Source organism: Ambystoma mexicanum, chromosome 1p, assembly GCF_040938575.1.
Source record: "Ambystoma mexicanum isolate Mex_15411 chromosome 1p, UKY_AmexF1_1, whole genome shotgun sequence".
Taxonomy (NCBI): Eukaryota; Metazoa; Chordata; class Amphibia; order Caudata; family Ambystomatidae; genus Ambystoma; species Ambystoma mexicanum.
In genome coordinates this window covers 81903926-81931854 of record NC_090921.1, presented here as the reverse complement: position 1 = coordinate 81931854, position 27929 = coordinate 81903926, and the positions used below count along the sequence as shown (strand labels likewise).

Sequence of the window (27929 nt, the reverse complement as noted above, 5' to 3'; positions counted from 1 at the left end):
GCCGCCCCTGTCCTTACAGGTGGCACTCAAGAGCCCTGGAGTGCCATGTATGACAGCACCACCATGTCCTGCAGGGACAGAGGCCCTGCACCTACCTATGTGAGACATCCCATACAGCCGCCTCTGTCCTTACAGGTGGCACATGTTAGGCAGAATCCTGTGCAGTGCCCTTAGGGACCACTACACACAATTAAGACTACAAGTGGTAATACAAGTTCACTGTAGTACCCTGTTAGAGTGGTAGCAGTAGCGGAGCAGCCAGACTTACCTCAAGAGTAAATGAGCAGTAGCAGAGATTACACAAAGGACCACAATTACTGTGTCTCAAGTAAACACTGACTCAAGGTTTCTGGTTAAAAAGTAAAAGTACATTTATTTTTAGACCATCTGTTCACAAAACACTTCACTTCTACTAAAATAAAACCACCCTTAAAATATACTACACACAACCAATTCCCCTTGTGCAGACCAATTCAAGGTAAGTACCTTTGGATTTGACAGACCGGTGTTGTGCAACAAAGACGCTACCGCGGGTTAACACGCGATCACTTTATGGCAGTAATGACAGTTCGGTCTTAAAAAAGAAAGGCGTACCCGCGAGAAGAAATGTTACCGTAGTCAAACACACTTAGCACATGAATTAACACAAGAGAATACGGGATAAAATCATAGGCAATACATTTGTCAAGGCAGCGAGAATCAGAGGACACTTTCTAAAATGTAGATAAAAGTCAATAGGCCTACGACAGTCTCAGGGTCCTGTTGTCGAGGATCACAAGGTTAGAACAGTTCACAATTCGAGATTGCCAGGAGTACTTGGATATTGTCAAAAGGGAAGCAAAAGTTATAAGAGGGAAGGATGACAAGGACAAGCCTTGAGTGAGGAGTAAGGGTTTACCCCAATTCCTCAAAGTTTGACACAGTACCTTATTCATTTGAAGAAAATCTGGTGCTACGGCAGTTGTTCCTGGTAGTCCCTGCAGACTCACGGTTCCTGGAGTTTCAGTCGTGGGGACAAGAAGGAGGACGTCTGGAGCGATCTGCACTACCCAGGAATGAGGCCAGTAGCAGCGAAGCAACAGTGAATAAAAGGTGCGCTCCTTTAAAACAGGAGAGGCTCTTCAGATGGCTATCCGGACCACTACAGCTGTGTGCAGAGATTTCGACCAAGAAGAGGATCCACTGGCTGTGGAAGGTGAGCTGGTTGATCCCACCAGGCTCAAGGGAAGATGGGAAGAAGACTCCGGACTGGATCTTCTCTGGTCATTGAAGGGTAGATAGCTCAGGACTGCAGCAGGGCTTCACCGGGACTCGGGAATTGCAGCAACCGTCCTCTTCTCCGCTTCTCTTTGGTTCTTTGCAGTTCCAGTGGCGACTCTCACTTCCAGCCCAAGAGTCCTGCCTTTTATGCCAAAATTCCCCCTTCACACAGCGTGGCTGTCAATCACTCAGCAGGGGGGTTGTCCGGCCCGGACAACCACCTCAGCCAATCGACACAAAGTGCAACTTGGGTCTCCAAGGAGACCCTGTGCAGGGGGTGACTAAACCCCTCCCTCACATTCAGCCCACCTAGACACCCAGATGCCAAAGGAGGGCTTCTGGACAGAAGCCCACCAAAGGTCGGCGATCAAAGAAGGCAAACCTGGTTTGCTGCGCAAAGTAAAACACAAGAAGGATGTTAACAAAAAGAAATGGCAATAAAACCCGACCGGAGCCAAAATAAAAAGTATTTGGTCAAGCGGGTTTAAGTTCGAGGCTAATACAATAGCCTAAAACAGTACCAATTTTATATAGTATCATCGCGGTAGAAAAGATAGGGTAGGTACCACTGCCACCAGCCATGTCTTAGTGTTAAGGGAGCGAAACAAAGCTCCAAGAGGCGCCGATAAAAAGGAGTAGGAATGAACCCTTTCCAATACTCCATGTAAGATGGGGTGTATTGGGTCTGCAGTTTAAATGACTACATATAGTAAATGGCAACTTTACCAGTTTCTGGGTGACAGTAGTCAGCCCCAGAAAAATGGAGTCAGGGGGAAGTCTTAGAGACATCCCTGTGTCACTGCACTGAAGGTGCTGTGCAACACACAAAAAGTGGGGCTCATGGAGTGGTGTAGCTCCAGAACCCAAGATCACACAAACAGTAGAAATACACATGGCAAAACACATGTAAGAGTGGGAAAAAGGCTCACACTCTTACCAGGTGGAAAAAATAAACCCCAGAAATCCAGCAAAGCTGCTGAGGGACTCACTAGGTAAGGAAAATTAGCCATAAATGAGAATACTCCCTAACACTCGCCCCCCCAGACTAAGGGACAGGTACATTTAATCCACTCCTGGATGGATCTCATACCTCTAGTCGGTTATAAACATCCTACAGAGACCATCAGCATTTTGGTGGGGACTTCCTGCTCTGTGCTCAATGGTAAAATCAAACCCTTGCAGGCAGGTTGACCATCTTAGTAGTTTAGGGTTTTCCCCTTTCATTTGCATCAGCCATCTCAAGGGTTGGTGGTCAGTCTGAATAATGAAAGTAGATCCATACAAGTATGGTCTAAACTTCTTCAGTGCCCACACGAATAGCAAAACATTCACGTTCTATTGTTGCCCACCTTGTCTCAGGATCCTTTAACTTGCTGCTAATGAAACAAATGGGATGTTCCCTACCTTTCTCATCCAGTTGACTAAGGACAGCACCTATACCTGCATTAGAAGCATCAGTTTGTACAATGAAGGGTTGGTGGTAGTCAGGCGTTCTTAGGACTGGAGCTTGACAAAGGGCTTTCTTCAGGCCTTCAAAGGCTTGAGTGCACTCCTCATTCCATCTGACCTTTTTAGGGAATTTTGGAGAGAAGATAACATTCAAGGGAGAAGCTATGGTCCCATAGTTCTCTATGAAGTTCCTGTAGTACCCAGTGAGACCTAGGAAGGCTCTCACTTGGGTTTGAGTAGTAGGGGTGGCCCAGTGTTGTACAGCTTGTACTTTGCTAGGCAATGACCTTATTTCACCTCCTCCTACCTCATGTCCAAGGTAGACCACTTGACTCTGACCAATTTGACATTTACTTGCCTTTATGGTCAGATGGGCCTGCTCAGGAGCCTGCAAAACATATCCTAGGTGATCAATATGTTCTTTCCATGTAGGGCTGAACACTGCAATGTCATCCAAGTATGCCATGCAGAAGTCCTCCATCCCATTCAGAACTTGATTGACCATCCTCTGAAATGTAGCAAGTGCATTTTTTTGTCCAAAAGGCATTACCTTAAACTAGTAGAGGCCTGCTGGGGTGGAGAATGCAGTTTTTTCCTTGGCATGGTCCGTCAGGGCTATTTGCCAATAGCCTGACGTTAGGTAAAATGTGCTTGGGTACTTGGCTGCACCAAGTTTATCCACTAGCTCATCTGTCCTAGGTAAAGGATGAGCATTAGTCTTATTGACTGTATTTAGAGCTCTATATTCCACGCAGAATCTCAACTCCTTGGATCCTGCCTTTGGTACAAGCACAATTGGGCTAGACCATGGACTAGTAGAGGGTTCTATAACCCAGAGATCAAGCATCTTGTTGACCTCATTCCTTATGTGGGTTCTGACATTGTCAGACATTCTGTACCCCCTGCTTTTCACAGGAAAACAGTCACCAGTGAGGATATCTTACTGGCCCCAAGGGGTCAAGTCTGGTGAAAGTGAGAACAGGGAGGCAAACTAATTTAACAGTAATTTGCACTCATCCTGCTGGTCAGATGTGAGACTGGAAGTGAGATTAACTTCTTCCACTTTCTCATCTAAAGGTAAGCCTCTGAGGAGGTCAGGCAGAGGTTCACTCTCCTCCTCTTGAGCTGAAGCTAGAAGCAAAGCTCCTATTTCAGGTCTAGAGACATAAGCCTTTAAACGGTTGGTGTGAAAGACTGTGGGAGCCTCCTTAGGATTGCCTAAATCCACCAGATAGTTCACCTCTCCAAGTTTACTCACAGCTTTGAAGGGCCCTATCCATTTGTCCTGCAAGGCCCTCTGCCTTGTGGGTAACATAACAAGAACAAGCTGGTCTTGAGTAAACTCAGCCATGTTAGCCTTCTGGTCATGCCAATGTTTGACCAGAGCTTGACCAGCCCTCAAGTTATCACTTCTGCCATCATGTGTGACATTCTCCTCTGGAGCCCTATCACATAGTCAGTCACTCTGACTGGCTTGGGGGAAGGAGCACTCTCCAACCCCTCCTTAATCAGGGCCAATGGACCTCTGACTGGCTGGCCATAGAGAAGTTCAAAGGGGCTGTGACCTACTCCCTCCTGAGGGACTTCTCTATATGCAAAGAGAGGGCATGGCAGTAGAAGGTCCCACTTTCTTTTAAGGGGTTCTTCTTAAGCACCTACCATGCTCTTCATAGTTCTGTTAAACCTCTCTACCAACCCATTGGTTTGTTGGTGGAAGGCAGTAGAGAACTTGTAAGTGACTCCACAGGTTTTCCACATGGCTTGCATGTAGTGGGACATAAAATTTGATCCCCTGTCAGATATCACTTCCTTAGGAAAACCTACTCTGGTAAAAATACCAAGTAGGGCCTTAGCCACAGCCGGAGCCGTAACAGTCCTCATAGGTATTGCTTCAGGATACCTAGTGGCATGGTCTACTACAACCAGGATAAACCTGTTACCTGAAGATGTGGGAGGGTCAAGAGGACCAACAATGTCAATCCCGACCCTCTCAAAAGGAACTCCCACCACTGGGGGAGGCACCAAAGGTGCCACATTCTTGGCTCCACTCTTGCCAGAGGTTTGGCAAGTGTGACAGCTCCTACAGAACTTGTCTACCTCTGAACCCTTCTTAGGCCAGTAGAAGTGAAGAGAGAGCCTTTCCTTGGTCTTCTTAAAACTTCAGTGACCAGCCAAAGGTATCTTGTGGGCTAACTGTAGGAACTGGAGTCGGTTCACTAGGGGTACTACAAGTCTTTTGCAGTCTCCAGGGGTTGACTCAGTCGGTTCACTGTAGAAGAGGCCATCTTCCCAGTGCAACCTATACTTCCCAGGCTCTTCCCCATCGAGCTGAGAAGCTGCCTGTAGGTGAAGACCTTCAAGAGTAGGACACTCTCTTTGTCCTCTGCTGAAGTCTACCCTGTTGGGTCCACCTTCTGCCAGTAAAGACAGACTGCAGTCCTCAGTATCTGGTTGAACCATACAGGGTTGAACCTCACACGCGGCCTTAGCTGGTGGAGGAGTCACAGGTGTGACTTTGGACAGTCTTGGTGATGTCCTTGTAGGCACAGGGTTGCTTGCTGTTTTCTTGCTGGTAGACGTGGGTTTCCCCTTTGTCTCTTTTTATCTTGCAATAGCAGTCAGTAAGTCCTGTGGACTTGGGGTGATAACTTCTTCTATCAAGTCTCCAGGAGAGCCTCTCAAGGTTCTCTCCCTAGCAGACCTTGTGAGTTCCTGCTTTCTTTTGCTGGGAGGCCTGGGGGTACTAGACACAACTCCAAGAGTTTTCAGGTCATTACCCAACAAAAATCTCCCAGGTACGTCACTTTGAACACTAACAGGTATTCTGACAGTCATGTCATTGCACTGGATGAGAGCTGGTAACTGGGGAACCATTTGCACAGGGCCTCCAGCTAGCTTGGTTAGGTGTTTGGGTGCCTTAGCAACATCCTCCACCTTGAAAAATCATTCATCAACCACAGTTATGCTGGCTCCAGTGTCTCTGGTGGCAGGGGTTTCCTGACCATTCACAAGAACACTATCTTTATAATACTCTTTAGTATTATCTGTGATTGAGTTATAGACACCTAAGTTCTGTTGTTCCCAAAGACCCAAGGACCATAAAGAAACACTAGCTGAGACTCTCATAGGTTCATCAGCCAGTAATTGAAAGTTCCCACTTGTCATATGTACTTCTTTCACCTGGGAGAAGGCTAAGGAGACAGTGTGGACACCTGAAGGTATACCCTTACATCTGGGATCCCCTTTCACATGGTCAGTAGCTTCACAAACAAAACATTTACCAAATGTTCTATTGGATGGAGGCTTACTCTGACCTCCACATGGTTTAGCACCAGATGGTACACTAGCCAGATTCAGTTTCCCTTGTGGCATACCCTGGTTCTGTTTGGGGCCCTCTTTTGGATTGGAATTATTGGAATTCTCCTTGTCATCTTTCTTTGGCTGCTTTCCCTCATCCTTTTTCTGAGTTGCCCCAGAATCCTTATGAGTAGCCCTGTTGCAAACCCACAAGTCTGCAGCCTTAGCTAACTTCTTAGGATCTATCTCCTTTGAATCAGCCAAGTGCTGTCTAAGATCAGGAGAGCAGGCCTCATATATTGACTCCAACATAACAAGATTCCTCAAACCTTCATAAGTGTTCACTTTGCAACCCTTAACTCAACCATCTAAGTTTTTCAAACAGTCACACACCCAGGTAGCCCAAGGGGTATTATCATGCTTTTTGAGGGTCCTAAACCTCTTAAGGTACTGGGAAGGGGTCTTTCCAAATCTAGCTATCAAAGCTAGCTTCACACACTCATAATCCTGTTTATCCACCTCCCCCCATTCCATGACAGCATCACTTGCAACAGGGGGGAGCCTAGAGAAAAGCCAAGGAATTAACTGATTACCTGAGATACCCTGAATCCCATGATTGTATTCAAACATTGCTAACCAATCCAAAACATCAAGTTTAGTCTCATACATACCAATCATTTTCTTTGGCATACGGGATCTCTTAGGACTGGAAGACCTAGAAGATCCTGGGGGAGAAGCATTTTCTACAGACAATTTCTTCATCTCTAAAGCATGAGCCATCTGCATTTCTCTAAAACGTAATTCTTGATGTTTCATGGCAGTTTGTGCATCAATAAGTTTCACTTCCAACTAGGGCCATCTTAAGCACTTTTGGGGCCCGGGGCACGGACACCTCTGGGGCCCCCTCCAACAAACCAAAGGAACTAAGGAATATAGAATATCTAGTGCGCCGCACACCATGTCACGAACGGTAACAACCCATAGCTTGATACGCTGCCTCGCCGAGATCTTTGCTCTCGAATGGCAACACTGCTTGAAAACCATGTCCCACTTCTAATCTCAGTCTGTCTGGATACATCCACCTTCCTGGTATCTTGAAATTGTCATCCACTCTCTATGCTATGGTATGTGTAGTTATATTGTTGCTTCCCATTGGCCGTCTATATCCATGCTTGAGCACTTTTGCTGTCTCTAAGGCAGCTAATCTGAGTCGTTTGACTATTCTGGAGTATGTGTACCTTTGTCAGTCCTTGCTGGAATTTGGTATTGTAATCTTGCATATGAACGCATATCTCGTCATTGAGTGCTTAACATACTGCGATATCCTCTGAACCACTGGGGCACTCACATTTATCAACATGTATTTCAACTTTGCTTATTGCACTTGATCAATATTATCCCCACAGAAAGGTGAGAATTATACAGGTGTTGTGCCACGCAAACTATGTATACCACAGTGAACATAGCATTACAGGATGAAAAGATCAGAAAAAATGTACTTGTCAACAACAGACAGAAAATAGGTTTAGTCTTAGCAGCACAACACAGAAAATCCTGATGTTTGATAATTAATTTTGTTGACTTAGGGAAACTAACTTTTATTGTAATAAGGCTCCTTCTTGGGGCCACCTCCAAGGTGGGGGCCCGGGGCAAGTGCCCATTTTGCCCTCCCATAAAGACGTCTCTGCTTCCAACTCAAGTCTCTTTTTCTCAAGCGCAATAAATTCAGGAGTGAGTGTAGGACCTGTGGGGGTCCCTGTGGATAGAGGTCGTGGCCTCTGAGCAGGCCAGGGAGTTGTAGGGTTTCCTAACAGGGACTCATCTACTTCTTCTAGTCCAACGCTCTCGGAATCAGAAACATCATTATCCACATGTGCTGGGGGGGTGGGGGGCAGGCCCTTCTGACCCACTCCCCAGACTTTGTCTCCCCATTAATTTAGCAACCAGTTCAGATTTCTTTCCTTTACCAGAGAGGCTCCTCTCTCTACACATTGTTCTCAGAACCTCAGCAGTATAGTTTAAGAGACTCTCTTCACTGTAGTTTTCCATATTTGACATGATTTTTCAGTTAATAGAATAAGTGGTGTTTAGCCTTGTGGTGAGTTAACCCACGGTAATAGCAGCACTCTAAGTGTAATCACTGTACTTAAAAATCCCACCGCTGTACACCAGTGTTAGGCAGAATCCTGTGCAGTGCCCTTAGGGACCACTACACACAATTAAGACTACAAGTGGTAGTACAATTTCACCTTTGGTACAAGCCTGTACTACACAGAAAAAGTGGTAGCAATGGCTGAGCAGCCAGACTTATCTCAAGAGGAAATGAGCAGTAGTAGAGATTACACAAAGGACTACAATCACTGTGACTCAAGCAAACACTGACTCAAGGTTTCTGGTTAAAAAGTAAAAGTACATTTATTTTTAGACCATCTGTTCACAAAACACTTCACTTCTATTAAAATAAAACCACACTTCAAATATACTACACACAACCAATTCCCCTTGTGCAGACCAATTCAAGGTAAGTACCTTTGGAATTGACAGACTGGTGTTGTGCAACAAAGACGTTACCGCGGGTTAATACGCAATCACTTTTTGACAGTAATGACAGTTCGATCTTACTAAAGAAAGGCGTACCCGCGAGAAGAAATGTTACCGTAGTCAAACACACTTAGCACATGAATTAACACAACAGAATAGGGGATAGGCAATACTTTTGTCATGGCAGCGAGAATCAGAGGACACTTTCTAAAACGTAGATAAAAGTCAATAGGCCTGCGCCAGTGTCAAATGGGACAGGGCCCTGTTGTCGAGGATCACAAGGTTAGAACAGTTCGCGATTCGAGATTGCAAGGAATACTTGGATATTGTCAAAAGGGAAGCAAAAGTTATAAGAGGGAAGGAAGACAAGGACAAGCCTTGAGTGAGGAGGAAGGGTTCACCCCAATTCCTCGAAGTCGGACACAGTACCTTATTTGTTTGAAGAAAAGCTGGTGCTACGGCAGTTGTACCTGGTAGTTCCTGCGGACTCAAGGTTCCTGGAGCTTCAGTCATGGGGACAAGAAGGAGGACGTCTGGAGTGATCGGCACTACCCAGGGATGAGGCTAGCAGCAGTGAAGCAACGGTGAATAAAAGGTGTGCTCCTTTAAAACAGGAGAGGCTCTTCAGATGGCTATCCGGACCACTACAGCTGTGTGCAGCGATTTCGACCAAGAAGAGGATCCACTGGCTGTGGAAGGTGAGCTGGTTGATCACACCAGGCTCAAGGGAAGAAGACTCCGGACTGGATCTTCTCTGGTCGTTGAAGGGTAGATAGCTCAGGACTGCAGCAGGGCTTCACCGGGACTCGGGAATTGCAGCAGCCGTCTTCTTCTCCGCTTCTCTTTGGTTCTTTGCAGTTCCAGTGGCAACTCTCACTTCCAGCCCAAGAGTCCTGCCTTTTATGCCAAAATCCCCCATTCACATAGCCTGGCTGTCAATCACTCAGCAAGGGGGTTGTCCGGCCCAGACAATCACCTCAACCAATCAACACAAAGTGCGACTTGGGTCTCCAAGGAGACCCTGTGCAGGGGGTGACTAAACCACTCCCTCACATTCAGCCCACCTAGACACCCAGATGCCAAAGGAGGGCTTCTGGACAGAAGCCTGCCAAAGGTCGGCAAACAAAGAAGGCAAACCTGGTTTGCCGCACAAAGTAAAACACAAGAAGGATGTTAACAAAAAGAAATGGCGATAAAACCCAAAATAAAAAGTATTTGATCAAGCGGGTTTAAGTTCGAGGCTAATACAATAGCCTAAAACAGTACCACGTTTATATAGTATAATCGCGGTAGAAAAGATAGGGTAGGTACCACTGCCAACAGCCAACTCTTAGTGTTAAAGGAGCGAAACAAAGGTGCAAGAGGCGCAGACAAACAGGAGTAGGAATTAACCCTTTCCAATACTCCATGTAAGATGGGGTGTATTGGGTCTGCAATTTAAATGACTACATAAAGTAAATGGCAACTTAGGCAGCCCCCGAAAAATTGAGTCAGGGGAAAGTCTTTGAGACATCCCTGTGTCACTGCACTGAAGGTGCTGTGTAACACACACAAAAAGTGGGGCTCATGGAGTGGTGTAGCTCTAGAGCCCAAGATCACACAAACAGTAGAAATACACATGGCAAAACACATGTAAGAGTGGGAAAAAAGCTCACACTCTTACCAGGTGGACAAAATAAACCCCAGAAATCCAGCAAAGCTGCTGAGGGATTCACTAGGTAAGGGAAATTAGCCATAAATGAGAATTCTCCCTAAAACTACTCAAGAGACCTGGAGTGCTCTGCATGACAGAAACACCATGTTCTGCAGGGACAGAGGCCCTGCAGGCGTCTATGTGAGATATCCAATACAGTGGCTACTGTCCTTACAGGTGGCACTCAAGTGCCCTGCATGACAGCACCACCATGTCCTGCAGGGACAGGGGCCCTGCAGGCGTCTATGTGAGACATCCCATACAGTGACCTCTGTCCTTGCAGGTGGCACTCAAGAGCCCTGGAGTGCCCTGCATGACCGCACCACCATGTCCTGCAGGGACAGGGGCCCTGCAGGCGCCTATGTGAGACATCCCATACAGCGACCTCTGTCCTTGCAGGTGGCACTCAAGAGCCCTGGAGTGCCCTGCATGACAGCACCACCATGTCCTGCAGGGACAGGGGCCCTGCAGGCGCCTATTTGAGACATCCCATACAGCGACCTCTGTCCTTGCAGGTGGCACTCAAGAGCCCTGGAGTGCCCTGCATGACAGCACCACCATGTCCTGCAGGGACAGGGGCCCTGCAGGCGCCTATTTGAGACATCCCATACAGCGACCTCTGTCCTTGCAGGTGGCACTCAAGAGCCCTGGAGTGCCCTGCATGAGAGCACCACCATGTCCCGCAGGGACAGGGGCCCTGCAGGAGCCTATGTGAGATATCCAATACAGTGGCTTCTGTCCTTAAAGGTGGCACTCAAGTGCCCTGCATGACAGCACCACCATGTCCTGCAAGGACAGAGGCCCTGCAGGTGCCTATGTGAGACATCCCATACAGCGACCTCTGTCCTTGCAGGTGGCACTCAAGAGCCCTGGAGTGCCCTGCATGACAGCACCACCATGTCCTGCAGGGACAGGGGCCCTGCAGGAGCCTATGTGAGATATCCAATACAGTGGCTTCTGTCCTTACAGGTGGCACTCAAGTTCCCTGCATGACAGCACCACCATGTCCTGCAAGGACAGAGGCCCTGCAGGCGCCTATGTGAGACATCCCATACAGCGACCTCTGTCCTTGTAGGTGGCACTCAAGAGCCCTGGAGTTCTCTGCATGACTGCACCACCCTGTCCTGCAGGGTCAGAGGCCCTGCAGGCGCCTATGTGAGACATCCCATACAGCGACCTCTGTCCTTGCAGGTGGCACTCAAGAGCCCTGGAGTGCTCTGCATGACAGCACCACCATGTCCTGCAGGGACAGGGGCCCTGCAGGAGCCTATGTGAGATATCCAATACAGTGGCTACTGTCCTTACAGGTGGCACTCAAGTGCCCTGCATGACAGCACCACCATGTCCTGCAGGGTCAGAGGCCCTGCGGGCGCCTATGTGAGACATCCCATACAGCGACCTCTGTCCTTGCAGGTGGCACTCAAGAGCCCTGGAGTGCCGTGCATGACAGCACCACCATGTCCTGCAGGGCCCTGAAGGAGCCTATGTGAGACATCCCATACAGCGACCTCTGTCCTTGCAGGTGGCACTCAAGAGCCCTGGAGTGCCCTGCATGACAGCACCACCATGTCCTGCAGGGACAGGGGCCCTGCAGGAGCCTATGTGAGACATCCCATACATCGACCTCTGTCCTTGCAGGTGGCACTCAAGAGCCCTGGAGTGCCCTGCATCACAGCACCACCATGTCCTGCACGGACAGGGGCCCTGCAGGAGCCTATGTGAGACATCCCATACAGCGACCTCTGTCCTTGCAGGTGGCACTCAAGAGCCCTGGAGTGCCCTGCATGACAGCACCACCATGTCCTGCAGTGACAGGGGTCCTGCAGGAGCCTATGTGAGATATCCAATACAGTGGCTTCTGTCCTTACAGGTGGCACTCAAGTGCCCTGCATGACAGCATCACCATGTCCTGCAGGGACAGAGGCCTTGCAGGCGCCTATGTGAGACATCCCATACAGCGACCTCTGTCCTTGCAGGTGGCACTCAAGAGCCCTGGAGTTCACTGTATGACAGCACCACCATGTCCTGCAGGGACAGCAGGCACCTATGTGAGACATCCCATACAGCGACCTCTGTCCTTACAGGTGGAACACAAGACCCCTGGCCCTTAGGAGAGCAGTAGACAGCCTATTTTGCCACCCTATGGGATCTGCTCAGGAAGATCTCAGTGAGGGAGGTTTTCAATCAGTTCCCACCCACATTGCTTCCTGTCAATGCGCCCTGGGCCAGCCTAGTGGAAGACCATTAAAAGCTAAGAGTAACATTAAATGCACTTGTGTATGTGAACATGTGCATGCAAGAGAATGTGCACACATGCGCATATATGTGGGTGTTTATACGAGTGCATGCACATGTCCGCTTGCTGGCTGAGAACGTGACATTGCAGGTGACATTGAGGTTGTGGAAGAACTGGGCACTGAAAGCGACACTGGAACCGAACCAGGTAATGGGAGCAACATTGGGGCGGAGCTGGGCACTGAAAGCAATGGTGTGCAGAAACGGGGCAGAGAGGATGCCTAAAGACAATGGGCCTCATTACAAACCTGGCGGCCGCGGTATGGACGGTGCCGGTAAGGTACCGGTACCGTTCATACCGGGCCGCCACATTACGGGTTTGCTCGCGGGTGGTGGTATGCACGTCTGGTCTTGCCAGACGTGCATATCGGCACCCGCAAGCAGGCCAGGATGCTAACAACGGTCCTGTCATTAACTGGCCAGTTGTTAGCATCCTCCCCATTTTCAATTAAGCCCTATGGGGGCTCAAATGGGAATGGGGACGTACCGTGTCCGGGTCCCTCCAAACTCGTAATGAGGCCCATTTGTGATGTCATCTTTAATGTCCTGGGTGTTAGTCTTAGCAGTGCACGGTGGTGGCGCCAGTTATGGTTGTTTAGCTTACCATAACTGGCGAATTTCAGTTTTTTTTGGTTTTACTTGGAACCATAATATCTGTTTAACTAAGTCTTTTCTTTGAATTTCATAGGTTTTTATTAGTCCAACTTAACAATAACGTCCCTTTAACAAAGTTTTTTCAGTGAATTTCAAAGGTTTTTATGAGTGCAATTTAACCATAACGTCCCTTTAACAAAATGTTTTAATTGAATTTCATAGGTTTTTATTAGTGCAACTTAACCATAAGGTCCCTTTAACAAAGTTTTTCACTGAATTTCATAGGTTTTTACCAGTGCATGCTATTTTCCTACAACTTACTAATATCATACTTAGCCAATATAGCAATATTTGTGTCCAATTTCCAAATGTTCACCTTGAAACTGCCATTTCACACCATCTGGACTAATTTTTAACACTTCTATACACTTCTTGCAACTATTTCAACTAGTTTTGCATCAGTAGGCATCTACGAACGTCTGAATTCATAGCAGACCTTCCGGAGAGTGCCACATGACCGTACGCTGGCGCACGGCATGATGACGTGTCTGACAACCAGTCCGCACTTCACGATAAGATCTCTGCTTGGCGGACAGTTTGGAACTACATTTTCTACTGATCTAGGAACTTCCAACTTCAAATTTCCCTTGCACAGCGCCAACACCTATTCCTGCTCATTATGCATTAACAATCTAGTACACAGTACATACTTTTACCAAAACTGCTATTTATCTTAAAATGGCATCAGCTAAGGCCATCCCTTCTCCCCAAGAGACACCACCACTGCTGTAATCAAGGAGCATGAGAAACAGTGCCCCCTACCTTAGAAATAACACACGTGCAACGTTTTCCCTGTCCACCTACCCCTCCATATTAGTGTTTGGTTGCTCTTCCCTCATTTCCCTCCCCACCTTTCGTTCTCAGCTCTCCTGCCAAAAAAAAAATACATCCAAAAACAACAAACGACATATTCCTTTAGGAACCGCCTTTCACAGTTAAAAAATAGAACTAAAAAAAAAAATGTATAGAGTCCATCTACTTTATATTTCTCTGTAAAGTACATAGACTCAATAAGATTTTCCAACATTTCCATTTGCATTTTGTGTTATACCAATGGAAATATTGGGGCGCTCATCCTCCGTTCCAGGGTGGATACCGGCCCAGCAGCCCAAGCAAAGCGAGGGTGGATAACGAGGTCTCTGGACCATTATCCCCCCATTCCAGCCCCTGAAATGGGGGATGAAGGCCATTAGCACCCTAGGTTCCCAAAGCGGGAACCTAAGGTGCTAAAAAATAGGATTTTTATTCCAACACCGGGGACGCCTGCGGCCTCCCGGTGTAGGAAGGAAAATCCTTTTCCAGAATGGCCACCATGGAAAGGGAAAGCGAGGGTTCCATACAGGGCCCCTCTTCGCTTTCCATGGCAGCCTGCAGAAGGCAAAAAGAGAACCCTATGACCATATTACCACAAGCACATTTTTCTTCCCTTTCAAATCTATCCTAATTTCGAATAACTTTTCCACAAAGCCAGACCCAGGTGGACATGGCCACTTTAATCCTATGTTTTGTCCCTTGTGATCATGGCCAGTAGCCAGATTGTCCGGATCATGACCTTATTCCATGACCCGAACAATCTGGCCACTGCCCATGGCCACAGGCTACCCCCTCAGTCACTAAAGGTATACCGCTATTTTTTGTAGCTACATTATGACACTTGTCAAATAATAAAACACTGGCACATTTGCAAAACCATGCTTGTAGTTCCTTGCCAATGCTCCTTACGCAGGTTTGCTGGAAATCCACCTATGTTTTATTTTTTCAAAAGTGTCAAATGTATGCACATACAATCGTCATATAACCTAGTCCCCACTTGACAAAATCCACTCAGACTTTACGAAAACATCTAAATCTAGATCTATATTCTTTTTGCAAACCTTTGTGTAGATTTGTCAAATGGCACCACATTTATAAGCCTTTACAATAGTTTGGGACCCCCACTCTAATTTTGCTCCCTCTTGACAGAATCCCAACAAACTTTACAAAAACATGCATATCTTGATCTATTATCAGTTTGCGAAATGAAGTGTAGATTCCTCAAATGGCACCTCATTTATTAGCCTTTACATTATTTTGGGACCCCCCACTCTAATTTTGCCCCCTCATGACAGAATCCCACAAAACTTTGCATACCCACTCAGAATCAGCGCAGGAATATACATGCAGATCTATTAAATGGTGCCAAAGTTATAAGGCATGCAAGAACTGCATTTCACCAACCCTGTAATGCTGAGGTGTTCGCGAACTTTCACAGGACTGTTCGCGAACATCCGAACTGTTCGCAGACTTTTGCGGCAAAAAACACCAGTTTTTTTTGCTTTTTGCTTCTTGCAGCCACATCCTATCCCATCCTCATCACCCCTCATCTCCCCAGAGATTATTTGATAAGTTTGACAAGAGGAATGCTGTGTTTTTTCATGTTTTATCGCGATGTCCGCGGATATCGGCCGCTGTCCACGAACCCAAGATGGCGGGCATTTCCAAAAATCTGACGCACTTCACGCTCCTCACCATCCAATCAGCGAACATGTCGAATGTCCGCAGACATGACGCAAGCCGATTAGCCAATCAGGACACTGTCTGCAGACCGAATAGGGAAGTGTGTCCGTGGACCGGTCATAGATATCACTAATTATTTGTGACCTACTTTCTGTGTATTTTAAAAAAAACGACTGGATGGATTTTCACCAAATTTACAAAAGGACGCTTTCGGGACCAAGCCGCCGCTCCTGCCGCAAATTTGATGAAAATCCATCCAGCGGTTTGGGTTGTTGGCGTGAGCAAAGTTTTTTCCCCTTTCAGTCTATGGGAAAAAAAGACATGTTGGGACCCCCCCCTATAACTTTGCCCCCCGGACCAAACCTCACCAAACTTTGCAAAAAATTCAGAGTGGGCCATATACTTTTTTGGCAAAGTTTGGTGAGGATTCGTCCAGGGAGAGCGAAGTTATAAGCCGCCCAAAAAGTGTTCTTACTATGGAAACAGCAACTTAACCATAACTACACGGCCACTACTGTGGCCGTGTAATATCTGTGAAAGTGCGTTTGTAGGCTTGGGGTTGGCTCCAGCCCCATAACAGTTGGTGGGCTGAAATTTTGTCCCAAGATCGGCATACCAGTCTGGAGTGTGTTGGCGATACTGAAATCTGACTAACCTCACCCATACACTCTGCACATGTCGGGCTCCGGCCCTGTGCTATCTGTAAAGGCAATTTCGGGAGATTGCTGATTTTGCGACTTTTTAAAAAATAGGAAGTTTGGACACAACGGCGGCATACCAGTATGTGGTGTACTGGCAATAGTGAAATTTGACCAACCCTACACATTTGCCTTGCACAGTATGGGGTCTCGCCCTGTGCTATCAGTATAGACGAATTCGGGAGATTGCTGATTTTGGGACTTTTTCAAAAATAGGAAGTTAGGACACAACGTCGGCATACCAGTCTGGGGTGTACGGCGATAGTGAAATTTCCACAACCCCACCCATTCATCCTGAACAGGGGTGGAGCGGGGTACGCCCCTGTGCTAACAGTATAGGCAATTCCGGGAGATTGCCGATTTTGCGATTTTTCAAAAATTGGATGTTAGGACACAATATAACATACACAAGGCTATAGCAGACCCCCACATGCATGTCAGCTACCGACCCAGGCAATGCCGGGGCGTATGATATGATATGGCATTTACAAGTGTTTCAAGCTACGGCCAGTATGCCTATATACGATACATTTAGACAGCCTGAAGACAATGACAGTAGAATGGGTAGGTGCAACAAGTTATTACCTGGTCCTTCTCCTGCGATGGTTGGGACAGCGGTCGCATCAGTCCTTGCGGCCACGGCCTCCTCTCCAGTTGCGCCTTGAGATGGCTTCAGCATGGCCGTTGTCTTCAAAGCTTTCGTTGGTTTGGCCATGACGGTTGGCTTTGCAGCTTTAGTCGGCCTTGCCAATTTGGTTGGCTTTGGAGCTTTGGCTGCCTTTGTTGGTTTCGGCTGCTTTGGTTGTGTTGGCCTTGGGGGGGGTTTTGCAGCTGTAGGTTTTGGTGCAGGTTTTGGCTTCTGCTCAGAAGTGGGCTTTGCAATGACCAGCGTCTTTGAGTCTGGGATTCTGCCAGATGGTGGCTTGGAATCGGTGGTAGGGGCTTTTTCCTTAATTTCTGATTTCTCTTTCATGTTGTACGTCGCAGTGAACCCATCGGCTGTGACACTCAGGTCAGACACAAACTGGACCAGGAGCTCATTGGAATCCGAGTACACAACGCTGCAGGAAGGAATAATTAGGTAAAAGATGTTTATACAATGCATGCTTCTTGCAGTCCAGTGGTATGTGACCGCCCCCCGATTAAAACAAATATCTCCCACTTGTTGGGGAATATGGCCGAGGACACAAAGCACCCAACGGGGAACATTTGCAAGTAAAAGCTTTTTTCAGAAGTCAACATATTAGTATTTCCAACAATTTGAAAGTTATAATGCATCACTTTCAGTCCCCAGCCAAACAGTGCCATAATTCCATTCCCGTTCCTCACTGGAGCAATAGCAGGTTATTTAAGACAACATTGCTGTAAGATTCTTTAAGAGAAAGCTGAAGATCCTTCTAGTGATAAAGTAGAAATAACTCCCACAGCAGAAATAAAGTGTATAATAGGTTCTTGGATCTAGAGATAGCCCCCCTGCACACTTGTAGAGGTCCATCATGGGTACAGCCATTGTTCTCAGTAATTACCCTAGGATCTGCCCGATAGGTGATGTCATCGCTGTGTTCTCCTGTGCTAGTAATCCGGCCTTCGACTGAGCTAGTCTGCATGACTGGTGGGGATATAAGGTGTCCTTTAATTAAAGCAGGAGGAGGCCGACTGCACCGGGGGAGGATCCAGGCATGAAGTTGTCTTCCTTCTATACAGTCCTCCATGGGCAGTAGCGCCCCCGAGAGGCTGCGTAGGGCCTCCTGGCTCTTGGGATGCCAAGGGTCTACCTGCTTTTGAAGGCAGTGCACACATGCCTCCCAGAGATATTGAGTCCCACTTTTGAGTTTTACTTAGTTACTAAGGCGTAAACCCTTAGGTACACCAGGAAAGTTCCCCGGACCCTTCTCTGCCCCATTTGACCCCGCACAGCCGTCTCCAGGTCTGGCTTCACTGACTCACCACGCGCCTCCGACGTGAGTGTCTTGCTAAAAGTCGCATGACATAGCACATGAGGAGGCAGGTAGTGAAGGCGCCATACTTTGGAGTGGTCTATGTGTGTCTCATAACGAGAAGCCTAGTATTGCTATCATTTTGTCTCCAGCCCTGTTCCACTACCACCCCTCCGCCCCCATTGAATTCCTCGAAAGGGCGGCCAATGCTCTGAATTTTTGACTGTCAGGGGTCTGTCCGTAGGCACATGTTGTCCCGCCTACCCCGGGAGAGAGAGGAGAAGACACTGATGAAGATAAGGACCTGCGGAGGACAAGGTTGCTATGCAGCGAGTTCTGCCTGCCTAAGCACTATATATCTGCTCTCTCCCTCACGCCCTGAGTCGCCACAGGAAGCACGGTATCACGGAGAGACCGCTGATAGTGGAGAGGAGAGTGAAGGCAGGACTCAAGGAGCGATACTTGCCATGCGTTCTAATCCCAAGGGCATTGATTTGGCAGCTGATAGAGCTACAGAGGATGGCCCTTGTTGCCCCAATATCAACTGATATCAAAGACCAATGGACAGGTAGGTGGATGGATCCCAGCTCTTGCGACGAACTTCGGGCCAGCTGCACTTTGCGATTTTGAATCCCCCAAGACTGACTCAGGCCTTCATCCTTCCAAGGTTGATAAATCGAATACTATTAAATTGGCTAATAACAACTATTATCGCAGTGCTTCAAAGCAGGAGTAATCCGGCAGGAAGTTGCGCAAATAAAAAAAAGAAAGACTGAGAACTAAGCTTACTCAACTGGTAGCTTCCAGGTGAGACTGGCCAACACACAGGTCATGAGGGCTAACCACAGCCACGAGCAGCAGTGGAATGTTTCTAAGGTCGTTCCAGGGTTCCTGGAAAATGTCCATCTGAGGTCGTGCTTCCTTCTGGAGGCGTGGCGACATTGCCTGAGGATTGGGGGTATCACTTGACTACACTAAAGATTGACGGACATTCCGCCCAGCATAGCAGACCTCCTGCTTGAGGGCCACAATCGACTTCTTTTGGCCATCTCATTTCGGATTCCAGTAGCTAAAGCAAGATATTTCAGAGATAGGTGGCAACTCTTGGGGACATCAAGGCTTCTCTGGTCAATGGGCACGCAAACACCCTTGTGATCTTACTACTTTGGAAGAATGGGTACTCTACTTTGTTCAGATATGTCTGACCTGGTAGAGGTGTTACAAGAGAATGCCCTTCAGTTTGGGTCCAGATAACATCTAAGACAAGAGAAGCGACCGTACCTTGCAATGCCGATCGCGCATTCCTCTGGGGCTGACTCACAGAATGCACTTGCTCGGCATGATCAGTTTGAGGTCCTTCCATCGGAGACCTTGCTTCTCCTCCTCATTATCACTCTCTCAAGGCAGGAATTCCTCAGGAATGAGAACCTGAGATCAGCTGTGCTTTACATGTGAAGACTCATGCTCAGTTGGCTGCCCAAGACATCTCTAAGGCAATGGCCTCCCCTCCCCACCGCTTGCCATGTCATCATCAGAGGTGTGCACCCTTTCTAATACTACACACTCCATGCCAATGGAGTATGATTCTTATCAATGAAAGAGCCCCCCTATAGATAGGCCCGGCTTTAGCTCCAACACTCCTAAGCACACGAATGTGCATGTTTTAGTTGTGGGAAAGGATGGAGCGGTTCGTTCACTTCTTTTCATGTAAAGATTTTTAAAGAGGTGTTCAGAGGTTATGCCCATTCATCGGAAACCACATGACAACATGGACTTCGAATCTGGCATCTGTGGCGCAAACAAGAAGCTCATGTGAGCCGATGTGCGTGTTCTTTAAAGTCCTCCCATTAAGGAGGGCTTCCCTAGATCTGCTTGAAGGTCACTGAGCTTCATTCATTCTGTCTTGATCCCTCACATACAGTTTTCTTTAGGGGCAATGCAGACCTCAGGACTCTTAGTGGTTTCTGATTTTCATCTTAGCCAGACAGCATCTCTGCCAGTGTTTTTCTCTAGACCTCATGGGAGGGAACCCTTTGTAGGCTGGATGTCAGAAGAGACTGTCCGTGATTCCACTGAATCCATATCACTTAAAGGTGAATTCTTCAAATGTGTTTGTCTTTGAACTTGTTTTTTATTATGTGGGTGGAGACCCCCCACTCCTCCCTACTTTATCCTATCCACTTACCCCACCCCCATACATGTTTTAAAATGTACTTACTTACCTAACCAATTAGAAGAAAAGAAAACTGAACATTTCTGAGTAGGTGAAATTGGATTCTGTGAAATCTACGGTATTGGTCAGAAGAGTCTCACACACCTGGAGAATAATCATACGTGAGTGGTGCGCAGTGGGGAGACCATTGGCACATCAGGAGGGGGCATGTCTTCACAGTACACCAATCTTATCGTGTGAAGCTGTCATAAAGGGCGTGCCTAAAGGTTTCCAGCAGCCAATCAGGTGTTACTGTTCTCATCAGACTCCCGTCACTATGTGCAGGCTCTGGTGCCGGCCTCTGCAGAGCTGTCCTGCTGGACACTTTGTTCACTTTACAAAATGTTTGACTTTAGCCCCCAGTGGGTTACTGCGCTGGCAGTTCATTCAAGGCATATCAGTACTTTAGAAAGGGGTTAAAGTAGTGACAAATACCGTCTTTACGAAAGTTGTGAATCGCCAAAGCAACTGGCCCTACGGTGGAGGAAGGATAGCTCAGGGACATCGCATTTACCTTGGAAGCAAAACAACGCAGCGGAACACAGGCTCCAATCGCGATCCCGCGCTTAGAAACCCTCGTTGGTATTAAGCACGTTGCAAATGATCAATAAAATAAATAAATAAGAGGTGCCACTTTGCCTTGACATCTCAGAAAAATGGCTTCGTCTCGATGTCCCTTGCTTCCTTGAATCTCTCCCCTTCATGATGGACCAGTTAGTGTCAAGTGGACAGAACTGGAGCCATATGAATTGGCAGTTCAGAGAGTCGGGGTTCAGTGAGGTCAGTGTCATGGACGCCATTTGGGGGTTGCCAGAGGTCACATTTGTGAGCCCGTGTTAGCCTCATGCTTCTGGGAGCACATAGCTGAGTTATCACCCGAGTACCTCTAACTTTCAGGAATGGAAATATGGGTGCAGAGACCCGGAAAGAACTACAGGCCAGGAATATTGTGATGCCACAAATGACTAAAAGGACATCATTTGGAGTAACCAGTGATTGGAACAATGTCCTTTTCCAGCCCATTGTAAATCCTGTGTCTATCCTGTATCTACTTCAATATTAGCTTTCCACTTATTTCCACTTTTTTTTAATTTCATCCGGGTCAAAGGCTAAGCAATGTCACATATTGCGGTGTCAGTTAGGGGGGCAATGGTCATACTATGACACATCTTGTAATGTCATCCGTTGGCCAAACTCGTTACGAGTACAGTGGCATAATGACGTTACCGCCGCTTTACTGCACCACTGTACTATGAGTTTGGACAGTAAGGTGAAGGCTGTACCTCCAGCAAGAAGCTCTACCTAAATCATCCATTTTACCACCGACATTCATCGGAATGACCATGGCAGAATCATTACACATGGTAATTCCCCAACAGTGTCCAGAGTCCTACAGACTATCAAAATGGGGACTAACAGCACTGTGCCCCCACTCGTAATACCATGGCACTGAGTAGTGCTTGCCGGATTACAGCCAAACTCGTAATGAGGCCCTTTGAAAATAAATTGTTCTAAAAACCAGGAACAGTGCACAAGTCAAGGCTGAAATAATAGCACCTTGCTGTGCCCCTCCAGGAGTTCCATGTTAGAACTACCAACAGGAGGCATAACGTTTCTCCCCTGGCTACAGTAGCAAACACCAATATTTTCTGAAGTTGGTATCTGAGACAATGAGCCTCGATGCAGTCCACCTTAAAAACCTGCATATCAGTCTCCAGAACTGTGCAGAGTACACACTAATGAGGCACCAGATTACACCCACATTCTCCTGTTACACTCTGAAGCAACCCTCCTGCTAACACTAGGCTGGCTCCCTCCTGCTAACACCAGGCTGGCTCCCTCCTGCGATTCTGGAAAGATCTGAAGGCCCTGCTCTTCAAGGACCACTTCCCCGACAAATGAGGACCCTCGAACGACTATACAATTCCCACCCACTATGATCCGCTCTCTTTACTCATCCCCTACATGCATACGGTATGACGTAATATTATCCCCACCAATGTTGTCGCCATATATACAGTCATCGGGAAACGAAATATGCAACATTATTGAGGGGGATACTATTGGTATTAAATGTGAGCAGGGTTGCAGGGGTAACCCCACTTCCTTTAAAAAAATATGGGGGCTGCAGGGGTGTCCCCCGCAGGTTCCATGGGGTAATATCGCCACAAAAAAACAGTGGCATTCTTGTATGGGGATATTTCTGCGGCAATGTATACTTATGGAACCATGCATACATAGACACATGCCACCCAACCCTCTTTTCCGGAAATCCTTCATGAACTTCCAGAGCCACCTGTGCACCCCCCGCCCCCCACTAACAAGGATCAGCTTAATAGTGACAAAACACACAGGTCATTTATTAAGTCACTGATGCATTAATTCATCACCCACGCACTAACAGATGCGGCTCTGCCCGTTTCCTGTTGGAACTATCTTGACTTTTGCAACTCGCCATCCCGCTAGCTCTTCTCATTACGTTGTCACTCAGTCTGGTTCATTGGGCCTCATTACAAGCCTGGCGGTTTGGAAATAAGGGTGCTGGTAGCAATGGAACAGCACCCTTTCCGTACCACCTGACTACGAGAATGCCTGCGGATACCGGTGCTACCGGCAGGTCTGACCTTCTGGGAGCATCGGCCCCTGCAGGCATGGTTTACACAGAAGCACTGCCACAGTTAGCAACGGTGCTGGCGCTTCCGTGTCCCTATTCCTGGGGAGTCCTATGAGACTCCACGGGAATTGGGACTTACAGTTCCCGCCGCCTGACATCCCGGGCAGCCGGGACTTTTAATATCCTGATGGCACCGGATTATCAGGCGGTGGACCCACCGGTAGGACTGGTGGGATATGCCGAATGTATTTTATGGGACGAATGTACTGGAACCCTGTATGTTCTGAAAGAAACACTGCTTTAGATTGCCACGCCTACTGCTTGTTTTCTTCCTCCCCACAGTTAAAGCCTTACTCACAAAAGAAAGGGCTTAGTGGCTTAAGGCACGCCATTTCAACAATTAAAGGTTACGCCAGTATCCTACAGATAACGGGTTCATGTATACTTGGTCAGAATGAGCAGACATTTGAATACTATTACTACAGTTGTAAACTATTATGGTACTGATAGGTACGGCATGGAGAACAAGACTGAATGGTTCAATTAATAGCCTCAGTGAAAAACTTGATTTGGGTGGCTGCCCAGGAGTCATACTAACAGAAATTGAATCTTGCTACCACCCAATCCATTGTTTCTATTTACAGCAACCTAAGGAAGCTCTGATAATATGGCGAAACACTGACAGATTTTGACTTAAAAGCGCATTAATGGATATCTGAGCAAAGCTTTTTACTCACTTGGGTGAAGTATCGCCACAGAACTTTCCAATGCGCCTGGAGTCATCGGTCTCTCCACCATTGAACACAGCAACGTAGTCATAACGGCAATAGCTGTCACCTTCCACGTCAAATTTCCCAAAAGCGAGTTCAACCACCTAGGGATGGAATTACAGCCAGATATACAGAGGTTCTCAGTCTTATCCATCCAGAAGAGTCTAGTTTGGTGGTGACCCCTTCGGGCACAGGATGAATGCTCCTCTGGGGTTTCCCTTTCAGGGGGGGGCTGATCGGGGGCTCGGGGTCACACTCAAGCTTCTTCACCTTAACTTTGAGGTGAAGGGGCAGCTCATCTGGAATTTTAGCTTTAGTTTGGTCTGTTTAGAGTAGGCAGAGGATTTGGCACTCTGGATAGCCAAGTTGAGTCGCATGCGGCATCAAACCCTGCAACAGCGCTGATGATTAAAATTAACGAAGCCTAATCTCTCTACGCCGCCAGCTCTCACTTACCTTTCCCTTGGGAGCAATGATGTGCCAGGAACAGCTAATGCCAGGTGGGTAGTCACTCTCGGGCCAGTTGGGGGTGTTCAGTTGGCCCTGGGGTTTTTCCAGCTTCCCACCACAAAACTGGTGCTCTGCAAAAGAGAATTTCTTAAAAATAATACCCATTGCCTATTGTCAATATCCGGACAGAAGGAAAGCAAGATGATCAGCAAAGCCCGCTGCCTTGAATCAGGAAGTAGCAATGCTGCAAGATGCAGCTTCTACTGCCTTTATTTTCTAACCTACACTTATTTGGTTCTCTATTTCATTTATATTTCTGTGACCTAGAAATATACAAGACAACTCAAGGTCCAAATTCCGGTGAGTAATGAAACATATAAAAAGTCAAAGCTCTATATTTAAGTTGACCTAACTGAATGCCTTTACAGACATAGTGTAAAGCCTTATAAACGTGATGGTGCTGGGGTGGTTGTCACAAAGCCGAGCAAAATCAACATGAGCCAAAGAGCCAAATATATGGTCAAAAAAGAGGTTATTAAAGTAACACGAACCAGCAATAGCAGCAGAGTGGCTTCTCTCAGGTGTACAGTTCAGGTCTCAATCTGGCTGTCCTCCCCAGATGGGCGCTTCATTTACAGCCATTCAGAGTTCTTGGGGTTTCAGGTTCCCTGTCTACTGGGTGGGATAGCCATTTCACCTACTTGCCGTCCTTGCCGGTCTAGATCCCCTGTGTGTAGCCTCTGTACTTCTCTGCTACAGGCTGTCTCTCCTCCTGCACCTCCTGTCTCCACCTATTCCGGGTCCACCCTTAATAATTGCCAAGTTCACCTTTTCTACACCTCTGCTTCCTTCGAGATCTTCCCTTTCTCACTATTTCCAGTGTCTACTCTTCTAACCTCCTTTATCTCCCTCCTTCTCTCCCCTTCCACTCCCCTGCTTGCTGTGCGTTATCACCATCTCCTGGATATCCCTTCTCCTCCCAGCACCCCCGTTTATCGTCTCTCATCTCCCCTCCTGCCTGATATTTTCTCTGCCAGATCTCCACTCTGCTCCCCACACCTTTCCAATGTCTCTCTTCTCCTTCTGTCCACTTTCTAGTGTCACCTTCTCTCCAACAGCTCTCTCTACCTCCTCACCAATACCTTTCCAGTATCTCTCTCCACCTCTTCCACGTTATCGCTCTCTGCCTAATGTACAGTACTCCAGACCTCCCTCCACCTTTTCCACCATCCTTCTCCACCCTCACCACCATCCTGTATACGCTTGGCAACTCCTCTCAGTCATACCACTCATCAACCGATCGCCCATTTTATCTGGACCTGGCCCTTCCCTTTGGGGAAGCCCTTTTGGGGGTTTGGACAGCTCCATGATACTTTCTCGCGGCTCTGGCTTACTGCTGTGTCAGCGTTCAGCTCTACGGATCAAGCCTATTTCAGGCTCAGTCACCAATTTGGATTTCTATTACGCATTCTGGGCGTTGCCGATCGGACCATTGAAGCTCACTCTCCCACAAGCTGGCTGGCATTCTGTCAACTCAAACACAGGCACCCCCCCCCGCATAACAATGTGAGTGAACCCAGTGACCTAGGACCCTTTAAGACGAGGTAGCAATACTTTGAGATGAATGCGGATGCAGAAGTTACTCAAACATCAATAATCAAACCGACTCAGCAAGTTGGCAAAACTCGATGCTGTTTTATTTGCAATTGTCTAAAACAGGAAGTTACAACGGACATCAACGGGCGTTCGCTCAATTTCTCTCAGCGCATCTCATTAAAAAACACAACTTTTATAATCAAAACTCATCATAAGTGACGTCACACTATGTGGCAAACTACAAAAACGTACTTGGGGATGTTATAGGATTACAGGAAACATCTAAGTTTACGTTCCATACTGACAGGGAAAGTGATTGGGTTTCTATTGTCAGGTGGGTAACTAAGCCCATCCCAAGTGCAAATCATCTTTCGTGGCACTCTAATACTCGAAACTTTGTTGGTTATACAAACTATAGGGCTGTTTGATACATGGCCCTCTACCATTGGTCTGGCACCTTTGTACCCTTCTGGAATATTCCACATGCTAGCACACGCTAGCATTACGCAGGCTACCATACCAGGTGCATGGAAGGCTCAACATTATCATGCCTCCCCTTCCAATTAGCCCCACATCTATCATAACTCTTGCGGTCTGCCAGTTAATTAGGCTTTGAACTTGGCCTTGTAGAGGATCTCTGTGCCTCACAAATAAACGGAGTATCTTCTTGGTTTTAGTGTAGCTGGACCCAATGTCTATTTTGATCTGACCATGTGACTAGGGGACCGCATTGCTTTACAGCATTTAATTATATTAAATGGTGAACTCTTGACGCCTCAGTGTTTTTCCATTCCATTTCAACCAGAAGTTTCTTTCTTTCTCACGTTCATGTAACTAATGGATGGACACCCCAGGCTCACGGTGGCCTTGTCTTCTTGGTGCTGGGCCAGCCAAGCCTTTCTTTAATTTCTCTCTTGCCATCAGTAATTTTCCAACTGCGCCACACTGAAAACTCTTTCCAATCACGGGGTTTCAGCCTTGCTTAAAGTGCACTGTGGAATATCCAGGTTCTATACATTCCTATGTATTATACATTGGCGCATCACAGCAAAACGATCCACTACGTAGCAAGCCTTAAGATTACTTTGTCTACTTGCATTACTGCGTCTGTACAAGTGCAAACTGATTTCCATATTCTTCAGTGTTTCTCTAGCATGAGCATCTTCATATCGAGCGCGAAAAGTTGCTCATCTTTACCATCTCCTCTTCAGAGTTTATAGAACGTCTGTGTACTTCTGCCTCGTGCATCTTTTCCAGGTGCGTCATCATCTGCTCTGCATGACGTCACCAGTCTTCTCTTTCACTCATTTTCACACTTCTTCTGGAACTTTGTCCGAAAGGCCATTATATCTTCGTGAATGCATATAAGGTTTTCTTAATGGATACCTTGTTTCCATGATTTTTCTGCGGTACAGGAACCCTTACTGGTACTACATGTGTTGCAATTTCTGGCTCCCAACATATAGGCAGCATGGGGGCAGAGATTTTGGTGGGGGTACTTGACTCTACCTCTACATTAGAGTGGCCGTTCTGTGCAACTCATTCCCTCCTTTACCTGCCATACAGGGTCCTATAGGTGGCAAGGCCATAGGGTGGCAACGCCATAGGGTGGCAACCTCTAACTACCTTGGTAACACTCCATAAACGGGTACTGTCAGGAATAATACATCACTTATGATATTTGCCTGCCTTAGGCTTGGGGTAAGGTCGGATGGTCCAATGGTTTCTAGTCTGCACCCTGTGGGTCCAGCGTTACCCATAGTATGTGGCAGCACCCATGACCCTCACATCTACATTTCCCAGGTAGGAGACTTTGGGCCTCAAATTCGGTCCGGGTCCCGCAAAAGGGGATTTACCAGGCAATTCCGAACTTGGAGGGCCCGATAATTCACTTTCGCGGGACCCGGACGCGGTACATCCCCATTCCCATTTGAGCCCCCATAGGGCTCAATAGGAATGGGGAGGAG

At 47.3% G+C, this 27929-nt stretch overlaps 1 protein-coding gene across 2 annotated transcripts in view; it reads right to left on the bottom strand.

Annotated features, from left to right (window-relative positions):
• Positions 1 to 27929, bottom strand: part of LOC138566375 (procollagen C-endopeptidase enhancer 1-like) — a 315017-nt gene that overhangs the window by 59459 nt on the left and 227629 nt on the right. For both annotated transcript variants that reach the window (XM_069643547.1, XM_069643557.1), the window contains 3 exons: positions 24373 to 24497; positions 23884 to 24020; positions 16969 to 17444 (listed from right to left, as the gene is read on the bottom strand). In XM_069643547.1, coding sequence (XP_069499648.1) covers positions 16969 to 17444; positions 23884 to 24020; positions 24373 to 24497 — 738 coding nt within the window. The remainder of the gene's footprint in view (positions 1 to 16968; positions 17445 to 23883; positions 24021 to 24372; positions 24498 to 27929) is intronic.